General features: G+C 47.1%; 2 protein-coding genes across 3 annotated transcripts in view; both read left to right on the top strand.

Moving 5' to 3' along the window:
• The window catches only part of LOC131266887 (LIM domain transcription factor LMO4), a 201,233-nt gene extending 185,912 nt beyond the window's left edge, over positions 1–15,321 (top strand). For both annotated transcript variants that reach the window (XM_058269568.1, XM_058269569.1), the window contains one exon: positions 14,925–15,321. In XM_058269568.1, the coding sequence (XP_058125551.1) occupies positions 14,925–15,321 (397 nt within the window). The remainder of the gene's footprint in view (positions 1–14,924) is intronic.
• A 30-nt stretch (positions 15,322–15,351) lies between these two features.
• On the top strand, positions 15,352–17,127 carry LOC131264181 (AT-rich interactive domain-containing protein 1A-like). The gene is made up of 2 exons (XM_058266469.1): positions 15,352–15,903; positions 16,108–17,127. The coding sequence occupies exons 1-2, from the start codon at positions 15,352–15,354 to the stop codon at positions 17,125–17,127; spliced, it is 1,572 nt and encodes a 523-aa protein (XP_058122452.1).
• Positions 17,128–18,473: the final 1,346 nt, after the last annotated feature.

The following is an 18,473-nucleotide window of genomic DNA, read 5'->3' as shown; positions in this document are numbered from 1 at the left end:
CTACTCTACCACCAACGAAGCACCCTTGTATCCGAGCGCTTCGAGTGGAAATTAAAAATGTTGTTCTTGAAGGCTTTAATTTTCCCCTGGAAACGCGTCGGTGAAACGGGTTTGAAACTCTTTCCTCCGTCGCGTATATCGATCATGGGCGATCGCTGGACCATGGACCGAACCGAAATCGACGGGAAAAGTAAAGACCGAAAACGGGTTCCCCAAACACCGGTTCGGTAGGCATGAATTTGTTACGATTCCCAGTAGAATGTCTCCAAAACAAAACACGTATCGGTGAACCTTTTGTCTGCACGACTTTGTTCAATTTTTGTTTTTCCTTTCGCGTTTGGGTTTGTTTTTCGAGAGCATCTCAACGTGTTGTTAGAAATATATGATATTTTTATTAAGTTCTGTTTCGAACAATATGTCGTTTTAATTTCCGATAAATCTTACTAGAAGTCCCGAGTGAAAAGTTCACAGCACAACATGAAAAGCAATTCTTACGAGAAAATTAATTAAGAAGACTCGAATCCAAATCACACCACACGTCTTACCCTCGTAATCTCCCGACCCAATTAAATGCTACATTGCCACAAGTTTGGCTCGCTTCTCCGCCACAGTCACAGCGTTTCTCGTTTCCTCCGCTCCCGAGAACGAAAAAAAACTTCCCGAAAGTCTCGCCCCAGCTTTCCCCGCGACTGTGTGTCCTTGCGCCGAGCGAAGAAGCGGTCTTCGATTGAGCCGCGTTGGCGCGAAAGGTGCCGCAAAAGGAAATGAGCGGAAAATTAAGCTACAATTCATCTTTTCTTCTTCTTCTTCTTTTCCCAACCACCACCCGCTTTATCGATTCGCCTGTTCGTGGGTTCGTTTACGGTTCTTTTTTTTTCTGCTTCGTTTTCTTCCAACTTGGGCAGCATTTGGGCTGCCCGAGACGCCGACGATGGCGACGACAACGGACGACGAGGTGGACCGTGGGCAGAATGATCCGCTCTAATTGCACGCTGCTGCACATTGCAATTGGAAGGAGCGAAGTTGGGCTGGTTTCGGTGCACATGTACATTTCTCTTTTCGGGATCCCCTTACGTGCCTTTACGCCGTCTAACTACGTGTTTATTTCTTCCGTTTTTCCCGGACGCCTGTTTCTTGTTTCACCCAAACCGACGTTCGAAATCTCGGATTGGCGAAGCTGTCAAAAACCGTCGACTCGTTAGAGGAGGGAGGGTGGGAGGGTAGGAGGATCGAATTCCAACCCGAAACCGACAATTGATTCCACTTGGTAAGGAGGAGGCTGGTGGCTTACACGAGGTGGCTCCTCCAATAAAGAGCCCTCATTATCGGCGGCTAATCATTGCTTTCGCAGTATTGCCGATCTCATCCGAGATGTTGTTTCGATTTCGCTTCATTTGTCCTCGAGGTGGAACTCTCTCGCAGGCCGCGAACGAGAATGCACCCTTCGACACCGTTATTACCATCCATCCTTTTCTCGCGCGCGGGCACAAGAAATCATAAATTACCGATACCGGCGAGGGATGGGGTGGTGGGCAGAAAGGTACCAGCGCAAGCAAACGGACACATTGTTGCAAAAACGTGTTGGTGGAGCGATTGCGTGGTCATTTGCAGCCACACACTCGCTCCCTAAGTATAGCCTGGGATGCAGAAAGGGAGTACCGTATTTTTTGGCAATCAAGAGCATCATTAAAGGATTGCAAGGAATGGGCGCAAAGGAAAGAGGGAAACGGTAACGCTGCAATCGGTGGGATTTGTTTTCATTTAGTTCATTACTGTAGGGAAGAAGAAAAACTAGTGCCAAAACCGGTAGGATTACATTGATTGACAAGGGCGAAGGCAAACGCCGCAAAGGAACAGTTCGTGTGTGAGGGAACTCCACAAAAGTCGACCCTCTTATGCACTCAAACAACAAGTACACGGCTAATGGCATCGGGTATGATGGTGGTGCGTTGGTGTTGTGCCTTCCTGCCGATTTTTTTCCCCGGTTTCGAAGGACGATTTCTTCTTCCGGCGCACGCAAATTGTGTGCTCGAATGATTGGTTCGTTAGTGACTAATGAGGAAGGGATGAGGGATTCTTCGTTTTTTCGAATAGTCAGCGATAAAAGATTAGAGAAAGAGAGAGAAAGGGGGAGACAGGGGGAATGAACTATGAACTTTTTTTTTATGAACGATCTGTTTAGTGTTATGAGTGCAGTTATACATATGCAAGAATATTTTTGGACCAGTTTGCTCCTTACGGGATCAAAATATGGAAACTCCACTGCGTCTCTTCTAGTGACCATAAAAAAAGGAGTTTATTAGTGTTGTGCCTAATGAATCTTTTGAATCTACCCAGTTTTTGCTCATAAGTTTACATCAGCTGATGAATTTTTGGGATTCATGAATCTCTTAAACGTGAAGAACCATTCATATTCGTGAATCTGAAACTGAATTACACAACTCTAGAGTTTATTCTTTGGAAATCATTACAACATGATTCATGTCAAACAAAATATAAATTTATTACAAACAGGGGAAAAAAAACAATGCTTGAACAAAACAAAGGTTTTCCAAATAATTTTAAAAGAAAATTACGGCTTTCGAGGTTTGAACCATACGGTTCCAGCTGATCATTTATTGTGCTAAATTAATGTTCCATATTTCCCCTCGACTCTGAAAGTGGATGCGGACTCCTTCCGATGGAAGATCGATGGGCGCTTTCTCCCTCTTTCTGTCTGTAAACTAGTGCCACAACACATGGCGCTCGCAATGGCATGGTTATTGCCCTCATCGCAATCCAATCAAAAGAGCCCAACAGGTGAATCTTCCTGAAAGACACTTTGTATTCGCTACCTCATCCCACCCCTTCGCCCACCCCCGTTGGTGTCTCTCTGTCTCTGTCTTTTGTTCCCGGTTCCGTTTGAAACCGTACGGTTTGCACTTACCCGACCCCGCTCTCTAACCACTTCCCTGGATCGGTTGCCTCTGTGCCTCTCTTATGGGCGATAATTCGATCAAAGTCGAAGACGCTCCGGCAGCGGGTTGGGGAAGGGCCCGATGCGGGGATGTTGCGGCCGAAGGCGCCATCATCAATTCAATCCCGCAAAATCCCTTCAGCAAATGAACCTAAATTCAATCAGCAAAATTAGCTCAACATGGAATCATCATCGCTCTCGTGAGCGGAGGCAGCAGAACGGCGCATAAGCGCAGTAGCTGATCATCATTACAGTTAGTCATTGCCGCATCGTTCGGTTTCGGTTTTTGTTCTGCCGGTTCGTCCTGTTGCCTGGGAGTCGTTTGTCGGTTCGGTTTGAACGCGGTACGATATGCAAGAGCTGATGGTAAAGCTACGATTTGAAGAAAATTGGTTCCGAGGACCTTCAGTGTGGAGAGACAAAGAGAGAGAGAGAGCGAGAGCTTCATCGTTTTGGAATGGAAACAAAGAGAGGCGGTTGGTTGGTGGCTGTCACGGACACACATAGCCACGTTTGCAATCTCACTTTGGACCGTCCACTTCGTGTTCCGCCTCGTTTCCGCTCGGTGGCCCGGGAATCTGTTGCTTGCATCCTCCTGGCTGCAATCATTTTCCATTTCTATAATCTCTAATGAATTTTCACCGCCCTCCCTCCAGGCTGGCCGGCATCCACACTCGTCCTAGTTGCCCACGCTCACACATAAACACACACAAAGTAGCAGTTACTATGGCGATCCGCCCTGGCCACACCAATTTCCCTTCGATCATCCCAATTCATATCGTCCGAGCGCTCGCTTTTCCCTATGGCTCGAGCGTATAACTTATGTAAAGCAGAGCAACCGTATGGGGATTCCGGGGTATGGCCGGTGGATTTCCCAGGCAACCGGGACGGGAAGTACCGAGAAACCAAAGGAACCGTTCGGTTTCGAATGTCCCACTAATCCACCCGGTTCGGAAGCGTCGAAGGTTTTGTTGCTCTTCGCTAGGAAAGTGGGCCGGGTAAAACTTTGAATTGCATCCTGGCGACCGAAGAGCCTTCGTCCAGTTATCCATCGGTGGTACGTAACAACCGATAGAATTAATTTAAACGATGATAAACGGATGTACGGATAATGTTGGAGTGAAAAATATCAATTCCGGTGAATGTGGATAGTTCGGGTCGTGCACATTTCCCTCCGGAAAGGCATTCTTTGAACGCGATGTGAGCAGGGTGGACGTATTAGAGGTGGAAAAGATTGTCATATTCTTCGCTTTTGAACTGAGTTTATATTTTCCGTAGTTGACGTCACATTATCAACCTTTTTTCCGTCCAATTTCATTCAGAATCGTTGAATCTGCTGTTTTGTTTTTCAAAGCGCCATGCGCCTCCATCGATATACTATTGTGAGTGAAAGACAAAGGTTGGATGCTGTTTATTTGACTCGCAAATTACATACAAGTTTATGATACAATTAGATAAATTTATGAAGAAAAATAATAGCATATTAAAAGCGAAACTGCAAACCAAAATAATTTCATTGTAATCAAAATGGATGGAAAAGTGTTTTCCTTGCAACAAAAAGAATATACTGAGTTTGAGCAGCTCATAAGTGTGTATAAAGCATCCGATATTATCAATCATCACAGGCTCGCTGGAAAATCTTCTAGATCCTTAACTCTCTCATGATCACACTGACTAAGCAAGGGGACCCAATCCTTCCACGGCAACAACGACGACAACAGGAATGCAGATTGAGGCCCCCTCCCGGAACAAAGCACCGTAATCAACATTAAACTCCCTCAACAATTGCAGCAAATTATGGTCGATAATACGCGCCATTTTTCAGCAACTCGAGCTGGCGTGGTTCGGGCCGATTCCTGCTCCCCGATGTTGTGAATGGATGGTTTCAATGGTGTGCCAATCAACCCAGCTTGCCGTCGTGTCTCGTTCGTCCTCTCCGCCCTACGAGCCACCTGTCGCTTCGTACGCGTCTAGCTTTGGCTTTAAATGTTTACTTCCGCTCCACATAAAGCATGATGTTGGGTAGGGGTACACGTTGTCGTGCTTCGAACTTCGGTTGCTCTTCTGTCTTTCGATGCTGTTTTCTCCCGTTTGCTTGAGCTGATTTTGCTTTTAACGAATGTGTTTAGTTTTGTTAAAGTTCGTTTTAAAATATCACTCAAAAAACTACTTCCTGTTGTTTGATCTTGTTTTAATGATTTTAAATTAACTCGACTGAATTTAACGTTCTTGCATGGCTCTTGTTGAGCATAAGCAACTGCTACGAAACCATTCAATTTTTATTGAGCAGTGATTTTAACGAAACGACATAAATTGCCCACTGTTCACCAACAGGAAATTCGCTTTCTCTTGATTATGCGCACTCACTTCCTACCGTCAACTCCACGCCTCCCATCGTTGTCGTAGTCCCGCAGTCTGCACGTCGTCTGTTTCAAGATTCATATAGCTTCTTCTTCTAGCTCCAACTCCAATAGCTCGGTCATGATCCCAGCACACGCAGTGCTAGTTCCAATTCGTCCTGATTGCTGCTCCAACTCTCCTTCAATCGTCGTCTGTTTCTTTCCCAGCATCCTTTTCCAGCTTCCTTCCAACCAGGCCGGCCCCTCCCGACGAGCTGGGCGACGAAAATTTTGCCCTATTCATCTCGCCCGTGTCGTGTATGTCATGATTTTCAATCACAATTGTATTTGATTTTCTATTCCCTGAACTTTTCTATGGCACATTAATTTGTGTGACGATGCGAAACGAAAATGGGAGAGGAGGGACGACGTTTGCGGTGTGTGGGTCGTTGCATGGGTGAAATATGTTCTCACTCGTACCCACCGTTTTCATATGTTTCCCTTTCGCTTTCCTTAACTTACTTTACTTAAATATTGTTTCGCACTTGCTGTTGCATTCAACATGCTCGAACTTGTATTCGGATTGTATAGCCTCAAAACCACACACACACTTGTTTCCCCCCATACTCGAACAGAACTACGTCGTCTAGACTAGCCTTTTCTGACAATTTCTTCAACAATCTGCGAGGTTACTGGGCTCGTATTTGATTGATTCATTGGTTTTCTGCTGTTGACATCCTTTCTTCAAGTTTCTTATTCACTTGTGTCGAAGCAGTTCGTTACTCATAGAACAAACAAAACGAAATATGATGTTTCCCTATCCAAAACTCATTCGCATTTCTCTTTCATGATATCAAGAATTATCGGCTCTGTGTTGGGTTCTTCTTGTGTCTGAACATTGATAATGCATGTTTGGCTATTTATTTCTGGTTTATAAAATTCATGGATAGTCAATTATTGTACATATGGTTTATCCTGGGCACACATTTTTCTTATTTTAAAAAAAGAAAAGTTTTTTATATTTTATGAATCCATTTTTACAACCAACGGTGAAACAATTTTTTCAAAACTTTTAACCCTGCACTAGATTAACTATACTTTTAGCTGCTTTATATTGAATTTTAAAAGCATAAGCATAAAAAACTACATTCACCCATACTCCCCCATTCACGGTTGCCATAATGATGAAGATTATACTCCCTATTCCACCGCCATCAACGATGACGACGATGATGATAATGGCGGTGATAATGAAAATAATAATAATCGGCATCGTTAGCCGCTGCTGGGTCGCCGGCAGCGAGTCGTCGTGATTTGATATCATGGCGCGGGAGGGCGTTCGATGTTCACCACCACACCAAGAACTGTTGCCAAGAGGACGGCGTGCGATATGGCCGGGGCTGGAAGCGATCTTGTCGAGTTTTAAGATTTGTCGCAGTGGCGGAAGTGGGACTGGAAAACCCCGGGTTTCCTTCGTTAGTTTTATTATTCTTGTGTTTCCTATCCTTCGATGATTATTGCTAACGATCACGCGCGTTGCGACTGTGGTGTATACTTTTTCCTCCTTTTTGCTGAAACCCTTTCACGTTACGAGAGTTAAAGAAAGTTTAAAAACTAAAAAAAAAAATTGTTCTTGCCTAAAAAAAAGTCTGTTGGAACTTTGGTTTCACGGACATTTCAATATGAATTAATGAATTAATCAAAATTATCTGTAAGAATATTTCTTATTTTTTAGCTTTACGCAATTTTTATCAGAATTGTTTGTTTAATCTCCTGCCAACGGGGCTCACGTCAATCAAAAGCATCCCGTCGTTCACTTGAGCAAAAGTCAAACATCAAAGCGCAAGTTTCGGTGGAAAGGAGGTGAGAAAGAACAAAAACTGAACGATGTTTATCGCACCTCGTTTTCGTTTGTTTTCCATTCGAATCATTCCGTCTGGTCCTTCCGTCAAGGTTCGACGGAACGAGGCATCCTAACATGGGCATGTCGCCACAACGCCGCTGGCGTCGGTTGTCGTCGTCCTGAACGATTACAATTTCCCGCTTACTTGTAGGTAGATTTTTCCTTCCGCCGAATCTGTTGAGACATCACTCACTCACTCTCTCACTGCCAGTGATGTTCCGTTCCTTTTTTTGCTGTTGTTTGTTCATCGGTTTTGCGCTTGTCCTGAAATGCATTCGGAGTATGCAATCAGTGAAAACCATTTTCTTGCGGCCACTAGCACTAGCCAGCCCCACCAGCCAAAGGCCTGTCTCCTTCGCCCGAACATCGTTAGGCGGCGTACCGGTGCAATTTGGGAAACGCGGTAACGAATCATCGTTTAGGACGCCCAAGAGAGAGCGCCCAAAAGTGCCCCAAACATTGTCATCCGGATGGATTCTTTTGGGTGACGTTGCGTGATTATTCCGAAGGCATACCACCGGCGTCCGCCTTTCCCACCACCCCTCGAAATCGGAACCATTCGTTCGTTAAACGTTCACACAAAAAGCCAACGAAATAACATTAAAAAGAAGGAGACAAGAAAAAAAAACTTGTCAAAAGGTAAACAACATTGAACATAAATCAGCAAAACGCCACCTTTTTGATTTATGCTGGTAAATAAAAGCACCGGCACCGGCACACCTTCCTTCCGCGTGCGAAATTTTCCTTTCATTCACGTTCACAACCGGCACGTCCTTTACTGGTTGTTTACCGAGCTACAGCCGTTCCAAATCCCGCCCCCCCTCGCTTGGCAGCAGCGCATTAAATCGGCATTTGGAAAGACCTCAGTAGCGAAACGAAGGGGAGGAAAAAGAAACGGAACTGCACGGCACATTCAAAAAAAGAGGCACCCACACACACACACACACACATAGGAAAATCTTGCGTCCCCAACTTCGTCTGATGTGTTTTTGTTTGCCTCGAATTTGCCCGTTCAAATAGAAAGCGTTTAACGACTGCGTGGAGTGTTGTCCTCCGAGGCACGGGGTTGGCAACGCGCCTCACAAACGGCATCACACATGCCGGTGATTTTGCTAAACGTTAACGAGATTGTTTTTAACCTTTTCCGGCGTGGCGGGAACCCGTACCATGCGCGTGCCGGTGTAATGAGAACGTCCAAACGTTTTTGCGGCGTTCAAAAGTATTTCATTTGAACGCCACATTTTCTCTTCATCATTGCGAGCTCGCAACGGGTTGAAGGGGGAGAGTCAAGGAAATAAACAAAAGCAGAGCATCTCGATGCGTTGAAGAGCGCTCTTTACATCCGTTTTGATTATTTGTGCTCCTTAAACGAAGCTGCCAGTGTCACAAGTGATGTTGTCACATAATGGGAAGGAAAATGATACAACGGGCTAGGCCAAGCTTGAATGTTTTGGTGAAATGATCTTTTCTAAAATAATTACTAAACGTAAAGCTCTCTTTTGCATAGAACCTACCCATTTTACTGGTAAGTAAAATAAAGCATTTTATGATTGAAGCAATTTTTGTCGAAAATGGAGACGCCCTAATGGAGGCGCCTGGTGTTTCACTTCATGCAACTGGCTGCGTACTTTGCTGAAATTGTGAGGGAAAATGTTGTCAACAATAACAGGATGGCACATAATAACTACCACAGCGTTGCTACAAGTGGTTTTGTTCTGTGTGCGAGCTTGTAAATGCTTACACACTAATTAAGCAGGAAAACGAAGTCAAAGGCAAAACAAAAATGCTTTCACTTCCACCCGCGGGGCCTTTTTGGAGGTCTTCCAAAGGACCAGAGACCTCGCCTGAGTGAAGCAGCAGCAGCAGCAGCAGCAAAAGGACCCATGAAAAGCCACTCGAACGAGTCCCTCGCTGTGACGTTCATCGTGGCGCGCTGCTTTAAGCTCGCTTCGACAAGCGATAAGCGAACGTGCGCCGTGAGAGTCGGGGCGCGCTCGGCCGGTGTATCTCCGGGGACTATCATGTTCTTTAATTAACTTATCTTATTAATTAATTAATTAACAAATTAATTACCAGCCCGGGTTGGAGTGGAGTACCGCCATCGGAGTAATAAGAAGCTCCCACTCGTCGCACAAACCGTCATAACCTCTCCGCAAACAGGTGCTCTCGGTGTGGCGAGCGCTTCTCCTCTTCTCGCCGGTCCTCGGGGCGACGAGTTGTGTTTGTCTGTTCATCAAACTCTGCGTACGCCATCGACGGTATCAAAGCCTCCCTCGAGCAGCCCCACACGCAGCCCGGTAGTAGGTATCGGTAGGCCACCCAGCTACGGACACTTCTGCCCCGAGGGTTGATATTTGATAGCGCCCCAGCGGCGCAGCAGGTGCCAGAGAAAGGCGACGTAAGCACGAGCGACGTCAGCATCTCCTTTGCTGCTTGACTACATTGAAGCAGACACACACACACACAAAGGTAAACTCGTCGGGACGGCTTCCAGCACACGGTACGCGCGTCGCAACGACATCCACGCCAAGGCATCGAGTGCTTCATTCATCCGAACTTGGAGGAGGGAGAAAAAAGCGACAACCTCCTCAACAACAGTCACTTCCATCCCATTCGGTTCTTACTCATCCGTGCCATGGAGCTTACCCGTCCTCCATTAACCACCCCGCACGGCACAGAGCCAAAGCCCTTCTCCGTCATCATCATTGAGTTGGGGTTGGGCTTTTGGTCGGTTCGCTTTGCTGGCCGTAATCGACGTTGACGAGTTTGAGTTTTGCAGTGCGCAACCAACACCACGGTGACACGGGGGACACGAGGGGAGACAACAACGACTGCGACACTTATACCTCGTTAGAGCAATAATGGTTGCGTGGGTTCCGTGATCGTTCCGGGAGGAAGAAACCCACAATGGCGGGAAATGTGACCTTTCTTATAGTTTTTTCTCTTTTCTTCCATTTTTTTGTTTGTGATTATTGATTGCAATGTGTTTGGTAACAGAAAATGAGTACAATTAAAATCAACAAATAAGCTGTAAACCAAGTGTGGGAAGTAAGTATAATAATCTTCTAATTGAGCTTCAATAACGTCTCACAGCCTGGCAGCCTGAAACCCTTTCCCCCGAACTAATTGATTATTTGCTCAACCCCCCCGTGTGTGTATGTGTGTGTGTATATGTGCGAGTTTTGCTTACTCCTTGACGACACCAGGTGTACGCCATCCTTACCACACACGTGCCTCTGAAAGCCTCATTGGCGTAATTAATATTAACAGCTCCCGGCGTGCGCGAGTGTGTGCGTGCAGCAGGACGGCCACAAGGGGCATTAAAACTAAAACTTACACTAATTGCGAGGAATCTAATAGGAAGGATTCGCGGAAGCCGTCAGATTTTCCTTCCCTCCTTTGGGAGGGGGTGGAAAAGAAGTAAACGCTCCGACAAAGGAGGAAAAGCGTTCGATCGTTATTATCCGAGCAGTGGAGCTCCACCGATGGCATGGGAAAGCGCATAATTAACGCTCCAGGGAGCGAACGGAGGCCCTCTCCCTCCCTGGGAAGGAGCTGCCTGGAAGGATTAAAGGATTTGACGTGACCCACGCCGGACCATTGGGTTCAGTGTATGTGTGTGAACGCAAGCTTTCCACACGTGACTCATGCTGCTTGAGACACACCCACTCGTTGCTTCTTGCCCTCCCGAAAGGATGGCTATTGTATGCTACGTGCCCGAAACTGAATTCCATTGCCTTCATTGCACCTCCTCCTGTTCCTTTGACTTCTCCGATGGCTTCAAATGAGGCGTTGGTTGTTGTTAATTTAAACTTGAAACTACCGAACGGACGGAATATTGCTAATGAGGGCTTGGAACGTGCCCTCACCACCCTGGCGTTCACTCATGACTGAGTGTGTGTGTGTGTGTGTGTGTGTGTGTGTGTGTGTGTGTGTGTGCGGCTTAGCGAGCGGGCAGGCCCGCCCGAGTGTCCTTCTTTTGTCCCGCTGCACAACCATCGCCGGCGGACGTTTGTTAACGACGATCACCACGACGACGACGCTGATGATGATGATGATGATGACGGCCAGGGTGGAATTAAATTTAACTTTCACACCTTTCATACCGCTAACGCGCTCGAGCGGGAACGTGACGGAATGATAATCCGTGCGAGAGAAAGTGAAGGAAGCGAAGGGAAAAGTTTCTCCCTAATGAGACGAAGTGGCGGTGGTCGATGGGATGTTTGCATAGGGCCATGCATAATTAGAGACCAAACAATGACTCAATTATCCCCCCCCCCCCCTCCACCCCACCCCACCCGATCGCTTTGAGGCGTCCGGAAGTAGGCAAGATGGGCGAGGGGGCCCAGAGCCGGCGCCCAAATGCTTCCGATATCGGACTAGAGATGTCTTCCTGGTAAAGCGAATTCACTGTCTACTTTCTGATACTGATTCTTGACATTGAACAAGAGGCACCCTCTCTAATTACAGATAGCGGAATTATTTTCTTTCATTATTTATCCACGGATTGTTTTGCACCCGAAGATGGATAGAGAAGTGTACATTTATTTAAAGTTTTACCGAATTTGTTAAAGTGAATTTTTGACAACTAATCTCGTTTTATCGTGATTCTTAGCTATGCTAAGCATTTTGGAGTTTAAATAAGATATTTGTCTATGTTGGTTTATGTTAAAAATAAAATGAATAAAACCTTGTATATCTAATTTCCTTCACTTGTTGAAGAGGATACCAGACGTCGAGATTGCATTGGCTAGTGCCTTTTTGAAATCCAACTTTGTATATGTTGTTAGAAAACAATTTTGAGGTATAATTGAATTAAATAATAATGTGTGAATAGGGGGAAAAAATATCGTATCTTTTTACGGAGCTTGGGTAGGAAAGAAATCGTAAGATCATTTTTCGGATCTGCAATATTTAAACAGTCTTAAGATAAAAATACATAATACGTTTGTCATGAAAACCTTCCAGAAAGTTTATAATACGCAAAAGTTGTGCCGTTACCACTTGTTAAAAAGTACTTTCCTTTTTCACTTCAACCGTTCGCATCTTTCTACTTGGTTCCGTTTGAAAGCTGGAGTCCTTCGATAAGGGGTTTATCTTTTCTTATTCCTCACTAACACATACACCCTCGCTCGACATAAGCGCTCGTCATTAATTGCCACCCGTGTTCCGATCGATCCGTTCATCAATCATAGAAAGCAGGTACCGTCACCACGGTACGCCCGGGTGCGTTTTTCGCTGCAAGTGCACTCATGTTGAAGTTGCTTCGGTTTCTCCAAGCTTGATCCATCGTTTAGAGTGCCACCATCACCACCTGTTCGGCGTCAATTGAGCGAAAGCAAACGGTGGGAGGCGATAAGGAAAAACTCCTGCACATGATTCCGAAGCATTTTGCCGACGCAATTTCCACCCACAACATCAAACGGGAGGATGTTTTCGGTTTTTCTCCCTTTTTCGTTCAAGCATCTTCCACACCGGGTGCAGTTGCTTGTAGGGAAATGCTTTTCCCGCACTCTCTCACCGCCCCACATGTACGGGATTTCCCTCGCAGTGCGTACTGTGAGGTTATTCGGTTGTTTGTTTGTTTACAAGGTTGATCAAACAAATTTCCCGTAATTTCCTTGACGAGAGCCGGGCGGCAGCCGCACGCGCCCGTGTCCTTCCCACCCCGCCTCGTAGATGTTGCAAGACGAACGATGAAAAGTCCGGAAAATGTTGACTAGATTTGCATAAATGTTTTTTTGTTCGCCTCTTCGGTGTCCTTTCAGTAGCCCTTTTCGATGGTTGTTACGACGACCACGACGATGGAGCCCGATTTGTTGATTCGCGCAGATGGCACTGCACATTTTGCATCATTGCACTTTTCACACCACCACACTCCTGCGTTGTTTGTATGAGTGTGTGTGAGTAGCAAACAAGAGCACGGAAGAAAAACCCCTCAAACACATTCCAACACCATCAATTATGTCCTGTTTGATTGGAAAAGATGTTCCCTTGCGCCGTCTTCCACCGCCTCGAGAAACGAGTGGGTGAAGGGGAAGCGAAATCGGAAATCTGTCGAAGAAGCCCCATGTTAAGCAGCACAGATTACACGAGTCGTTACAAACGCGCCCGCTCGAGAGTTTTCCACCACCCACCCGCCCGTTGGGTTCGGACAAAAAAAAATAGGCAAACATTCACAAGGACGACCATTGACTGCCGCTGCTTTCCCGCTTACACGTCTCAGTTGTAGGAGAAAAGGTGTGAGACGAGCGAAAGAGAGAAAAAACAACACGGAACGAAAATCCGATGTCGCCAGCTCAAACACAGCAATCGCGGGCCGCGCAGCTGCCTTGGATCGTTTCCGTGGAAAAACAAGGAAGACAAGAAGGAAACACTTCTCAAGGGCCGCACGAACGCGGCGTAAACTTCGTTCAAAGATCATGGCTTACTTCGAGGTTCCATTTTTTATGAATACTTTTTTTTCATTCTTTCCCCCACTCACTACGAACGAACGCGTCCCTTCCCCATCGTTGAACGCGCGAATGTTTGCAGCTCGTTGCTTTCTACCTTTGCTTCGTCACCCGACGACAGGCGGGCCACTTCCGGCCGGTTTTCATTCACGGTTTCGCGCCACTCGCCGTAAGTGTTGGAGATTGTTGTTTCTTCACTTTTGACGTCCTCCACGCGTTGCTCCTTTCGAGATGGTGGTCGTGATTGGTGGATCCGATGGCTCCTCACCAAACCTTATTTAACCGATAACGGTTGGTGTTGCGGTGACTTAATTTCGCTTTATTTTCACGCCAGTAAGATGGAGAAATTTATATTCCATGTCGATTATTGTATGTACATGTTAGATTTGAGTTTCTAATGAACGACTAATTTACATGAAACTTATCCTTATTAAACTCAGCGGCGAATGAAGCATTCATTCAGCTCGTTGAATCAATGTCTTGTTTCGAAATTTTGAATATTTCAATTAATTCAATTTCAACAGCATATTTTTAATTCCTTTGAAAATTTGTCCTTGCCAAAAACCTGATTTTCAGAGCTGCTAAACCATCAATAACCTTCCAGGAGAATAATTTTTCGGTTTAGCAAAATTACTATATTTGGAAATGTGCAGAGCGTTCCTTTGGTACTCCAATTCCATTATTCTCAAACTATGATGAGAATGTTTCTCTTCTGAATTGAAATCTTTACACTGATCTCTTTAATTTACGTTAGTGCAATAATCTCATATTTTTGGGTTTACCCAAAAAAAACGGCACCTTTTCTGCATCAGAGCACAATTTAGATAAGTTTGGTTGTTCTCGCATTTTCATATTCTTCATTTTCTTTCATTCAAAAGTAAATTCAAAAACTCATCATGTATTTGGTAAAACCAGCATCGTTGTTGCAATATAAAAAAAATAATTCAAACATTAAATTTTAACAAAATTTGGGCCAAAAGCAACGGGACAATGTTGTATAACCTAACTTTTGATCCCCGGTATAATCAATCATCCTGATTTGAAAGAGATTTCTAATAACTCATCGGAAAATGTCTGCAGAATATTGGAAACAAGAATGAAATATTCGAATATAATGTATTGTAAAAATAATCATTAAAAACTGTCTATTGTATTATCTGAATTTCACTACTTTTCGAAACATGAGATATGTTATTGAAATTGTCAACACTATCGTATCCGTTTATACATTATGTTTTTAACCATAATTTTCTTTTTATCTGCTCCTCTCTTAGGTTATTCGGTACCGGCGCTTGCTCTGCCTGCCATCAAACGATACCCGCCAACGAGTTTGTGATGCGAACGACGTCCCACACGACGATAAACAACAATCTGAACGCCGCCGCCAACAACAACAACCAGAACGGCACGGCGAACAACAACAACACCAGCAACACCAACAACAACAACAACAACGGCCAGTCCGTGCCGCAGCACCACGTGTTCCACCTGAAGTGCTTCCAGTGCTCGAAGTGCGGGAGCCACCTGGTGCAGGGCGACCGGTACTACATGCTGGGCGGCAGCCTGGTCTGCGAGCCGGACTGGCACAAGCTGGTGAAGACGACCACCAACCAGACGAACCCGCCGCTGCGCAAGGGCAAGGTCGGCCGACCGCGGCGCTCCCGCGACTGAGATGGTCCCCGGCTGGGTCGCCCGCCGAAGATGAAACGCCCGCCCGTGCCCGTCCAGCCGCAGCAGCCGGCGGCCCCGCCCCAGCCACTTCCGTCGGCGGCCGCCGGTCTGCCGCCGGGCGCGCTCGACGACTCGCTGGTGTCGGCCCTCATGGCCGGACGGCCTCCGACGGGCGGCACATCATCGACGGCCACGACGCCAGGGAGTGCGGCTGCGGCGGCTGCGGCGGCCGCAGCAGCAGCAGCCGCCGCCGCCGGCGTCATGCTGGAAGATCTCGACCTGGCCACCCAGCGCCAGCTAGCCCTAGCCCGACTCAACGCTTCCCCGCTGACCTCGGCGGCCGGGTCCGCTTCGTCCGCCAACGGAGGTGGAGGTTCGGCGGCCGCAGTTGCCGTGGCGGCTGCCGCTGCGGCTGCGGCGGCGGCGGCGGCTGCCAACGGACCCGACGGTCAGTCCCTGTACGGCCATCTCTACGGCAAGGAGATGGGTCTGATGCGCAAGCTGTCCTCCATGGACGACTACCAATCGTCGGGAGCCTCGGCGGCCGTTCCACCCGGTGGTGGCAATGCGTCCTCCTCAGCCGCCATGCGTAACTACCAGCAGCTCCTTCAGTCCGAGGGTATCCTGTCGTCGATGCAGCAACACCACCATCAACAGCAGCAACATCATCACCAACAACAGCAGCAGCAGCAACAACATCATCATCATAACCTCTCGCAACACCACCATCACCATCATCCCCCGGTGGGCGGCTCAAACTATCTCAATCCGGCGCAACAACAACAGCAGCAGCAGCAACAATCGCATCCCCATGCGGCCAAATTTAACGGTGCCGGTCCAACGGGTGGACAGTTTAACTACCCGAACGCGTCGGCGGCCGCGGGAGGTTTGCTTAAACCGTGCTACGATTACGGATCGCCCCAGACACACCAACAGCAGGCCGTGGCAGCCGCCGCAGCAGCGGCCGCCGCTGCCATAGCCGCGCAACACCACCAGATGCAGCCGCCGTCGCAGCCCAACCCGTCAGCCAACGGAAACGGAGGCAACGCGAACGGTGCGCCACAGATCAAAAAGGAGCTTAGCTATCCGGGAGCGACCGATCTCTACACACCACCCCTGACGCCTTCCTCGATCGGTAGCGGTGGCTCCAGCGGTGGTGGTGGTTCGGGACCACCTGCAACCTCGAGCTGCGCCGTTTCCGGCACAACAACCGCGCTTTCCTTCATGAACAACCTTCAACCGGGTGGAAATGGAACGGGAGGGCTGTACGGCGATCATGGCGATTCGTTTGGAGGCTCCGGAACACCCGGCGGTGGTGCGACCAGTTGTATGCGTGGATCGAAATCGGACCCAACCGGAATGATGGCCGTCAGTCGAGGTGCCGGCTCAATTATGAACAGCCTAGCGAATGGCGGTAGCAAACTGGAACCGAACGCGACCAACGACGGGAACGCCACGAACGAGCAGCTGCATCACGCACACCATCAACACCTTCATTCGCTCGGTGGCCATCAGCAGCAGCACCCGATGCACCAGCAGCAACACCCAATGCAGCTCCACCCGATGGTCGGCCTGCATCCACATCATCACCTCGGGGGGCCTCCCGCGAATGGCTCGACCGGGAGCAACGGCAACGGGTCGGCGGGCAACGGAAACAACTCCACACCGACGCCAACCCTGAACGGCAACGCGGAAGAGGACAACGACAAACTGTCCTCCCCACTGACCGGCACGTCCGCGCTCACCGCCTCCGATCTGCACGATCCCGACAACGATAGCAACGAGGACGGCTACACCATCCTCTAAGCGGGCCCGTTGCCGTAGGTAAACTGGCCAGAATTAGATGTCCCCCCCTACCCCCACATCCCTCCACTAGCAATCTCCACAATACGGTGCCATTTGTTGTCCCTTCGATGCGACACAGACGACGATATTTCCTCTGGCTTTACCTTCGGTGGTGGCACCTCGAGTGTTGCTGTCGAGGATCAAATTCCCAGTTTCATGTGAATACGACGCACGTAAGAATTTATCATTAAAAGGTTCTTCATCTCCATTTGGCTGACGAACCGTCATGTGATGTTAAGTAGTACTAGCTGTAATAACAAGGCCGATGATGATGATGATGATGGTGATGATGGACAGATGAAACTGTAATTAAAGAGTCAGGGTGGCAGACAAGAAGGAAATTTATTCTTAAAAACTAAGAAACAGCGATAATCGATGAAGGAGCTCGTCTGGTGCAACAGGGTGGAGGATAGAAAAAAAAACAAGTAAAAAAGGACTGATAACCGATGGAAGTGTTTGAGTGATGCTTTGCGCACACGCTTTTTTCCGTTCCCAAATGTGTCGGAAAAGTGTGTGCACGCGTTTGAATTGTGAATGCAACAACTGGTGGTAAATCAAGTTCTCCAGGTTGGTGCGGAAGTGGACCCGAGAACGAAAAAGAGTAGAAATCTTAAAGTGAATGAAGAATACTTAACTAAATCTTAGAATAAACAAAATGACAAAGCAGGAAGCTTGGAAGCGGAGCGGATACAGAGCGATAGAGTAGTGTTAAGTTGGTTGTATAAAATAAAAGTAAATCCGTAAAACCCTAACTAGCAGTAGTTTAAAGAATGGGCATCCAAAAGGGGCGCGGTACGCTTCAAACCACTTTACTCGCCCATGGCAAGCGAAGAGGTTTTTAGCTGACCACCTCTACCTATGGTCGTTCTTCTTTTGTTTCAAAACTTAGAACTAGATTGGTAGATTGGAAAGGAAGCTAACGAACAAACTTTTTGTTATTTAATTTATAAAGAAAAATAAAACCGAACCGTTTTGCTTTTACGATACCGGACCACGGGGCGTTGGAGGGAATGTTTGGATGAAGAGAAGAGTGGATTAGGAGAGATTTGTGGTTCCAATATCGGATTTTTCACTTCGGTGACGGACGGTGAACGAAGAGTTGAGTGAATGCTTCAAAACGGCATGTGTAAATTATTAAAACATGTAATTACTAATTATTATTACCGTATCAAAACATTAGGTATAGCGGCGAACAGTTGAACGTGTGAGAACAAAGTGAAAAATGTAGGATAAATAAAGGAAAAAGTGCAGTGAATGAGGACAGAGGAAAACAAACATGTATTAACAAAAACCGGATAAAGAAACAC

The sequence above is a fragment of the Anopheles coustani genome, chromosome 2 (assembly GCF_943734705.1).
Source record: "Anopheles coustani chromosome 2, idAnoCousDA_361_x.2, whole genome shotgun sequence".
NCBI lineage: Eukaryota > Metazoa > Arthropoda > Insecta > Diptera > Culicidae > Anopheles > Anopheles coustani.
The sequence above is the reverse complement of the archived record's forward strand: the minus strand, read 5'-3'. Positions and strand labels throughout refer to the sequence as shown.

Excerpts from the sequence above, each read along its gene's own strand:
- LOC131264181 (XM_058266469.1), top strand. The coding sequence starts at position 15,352 with ATGAAACGCCCGCCCGTGCCCGTCCAGCCGCAGCAGCCGGCGGCCCCG. Across the intron at positions 15,904-16,107 it reads GCAATGCGTCCTCCTCAGCC|CAGCAGCAGCAACAATCGCA; the intron begins GCCATGCGTAAC and ends CAACAACAACAG.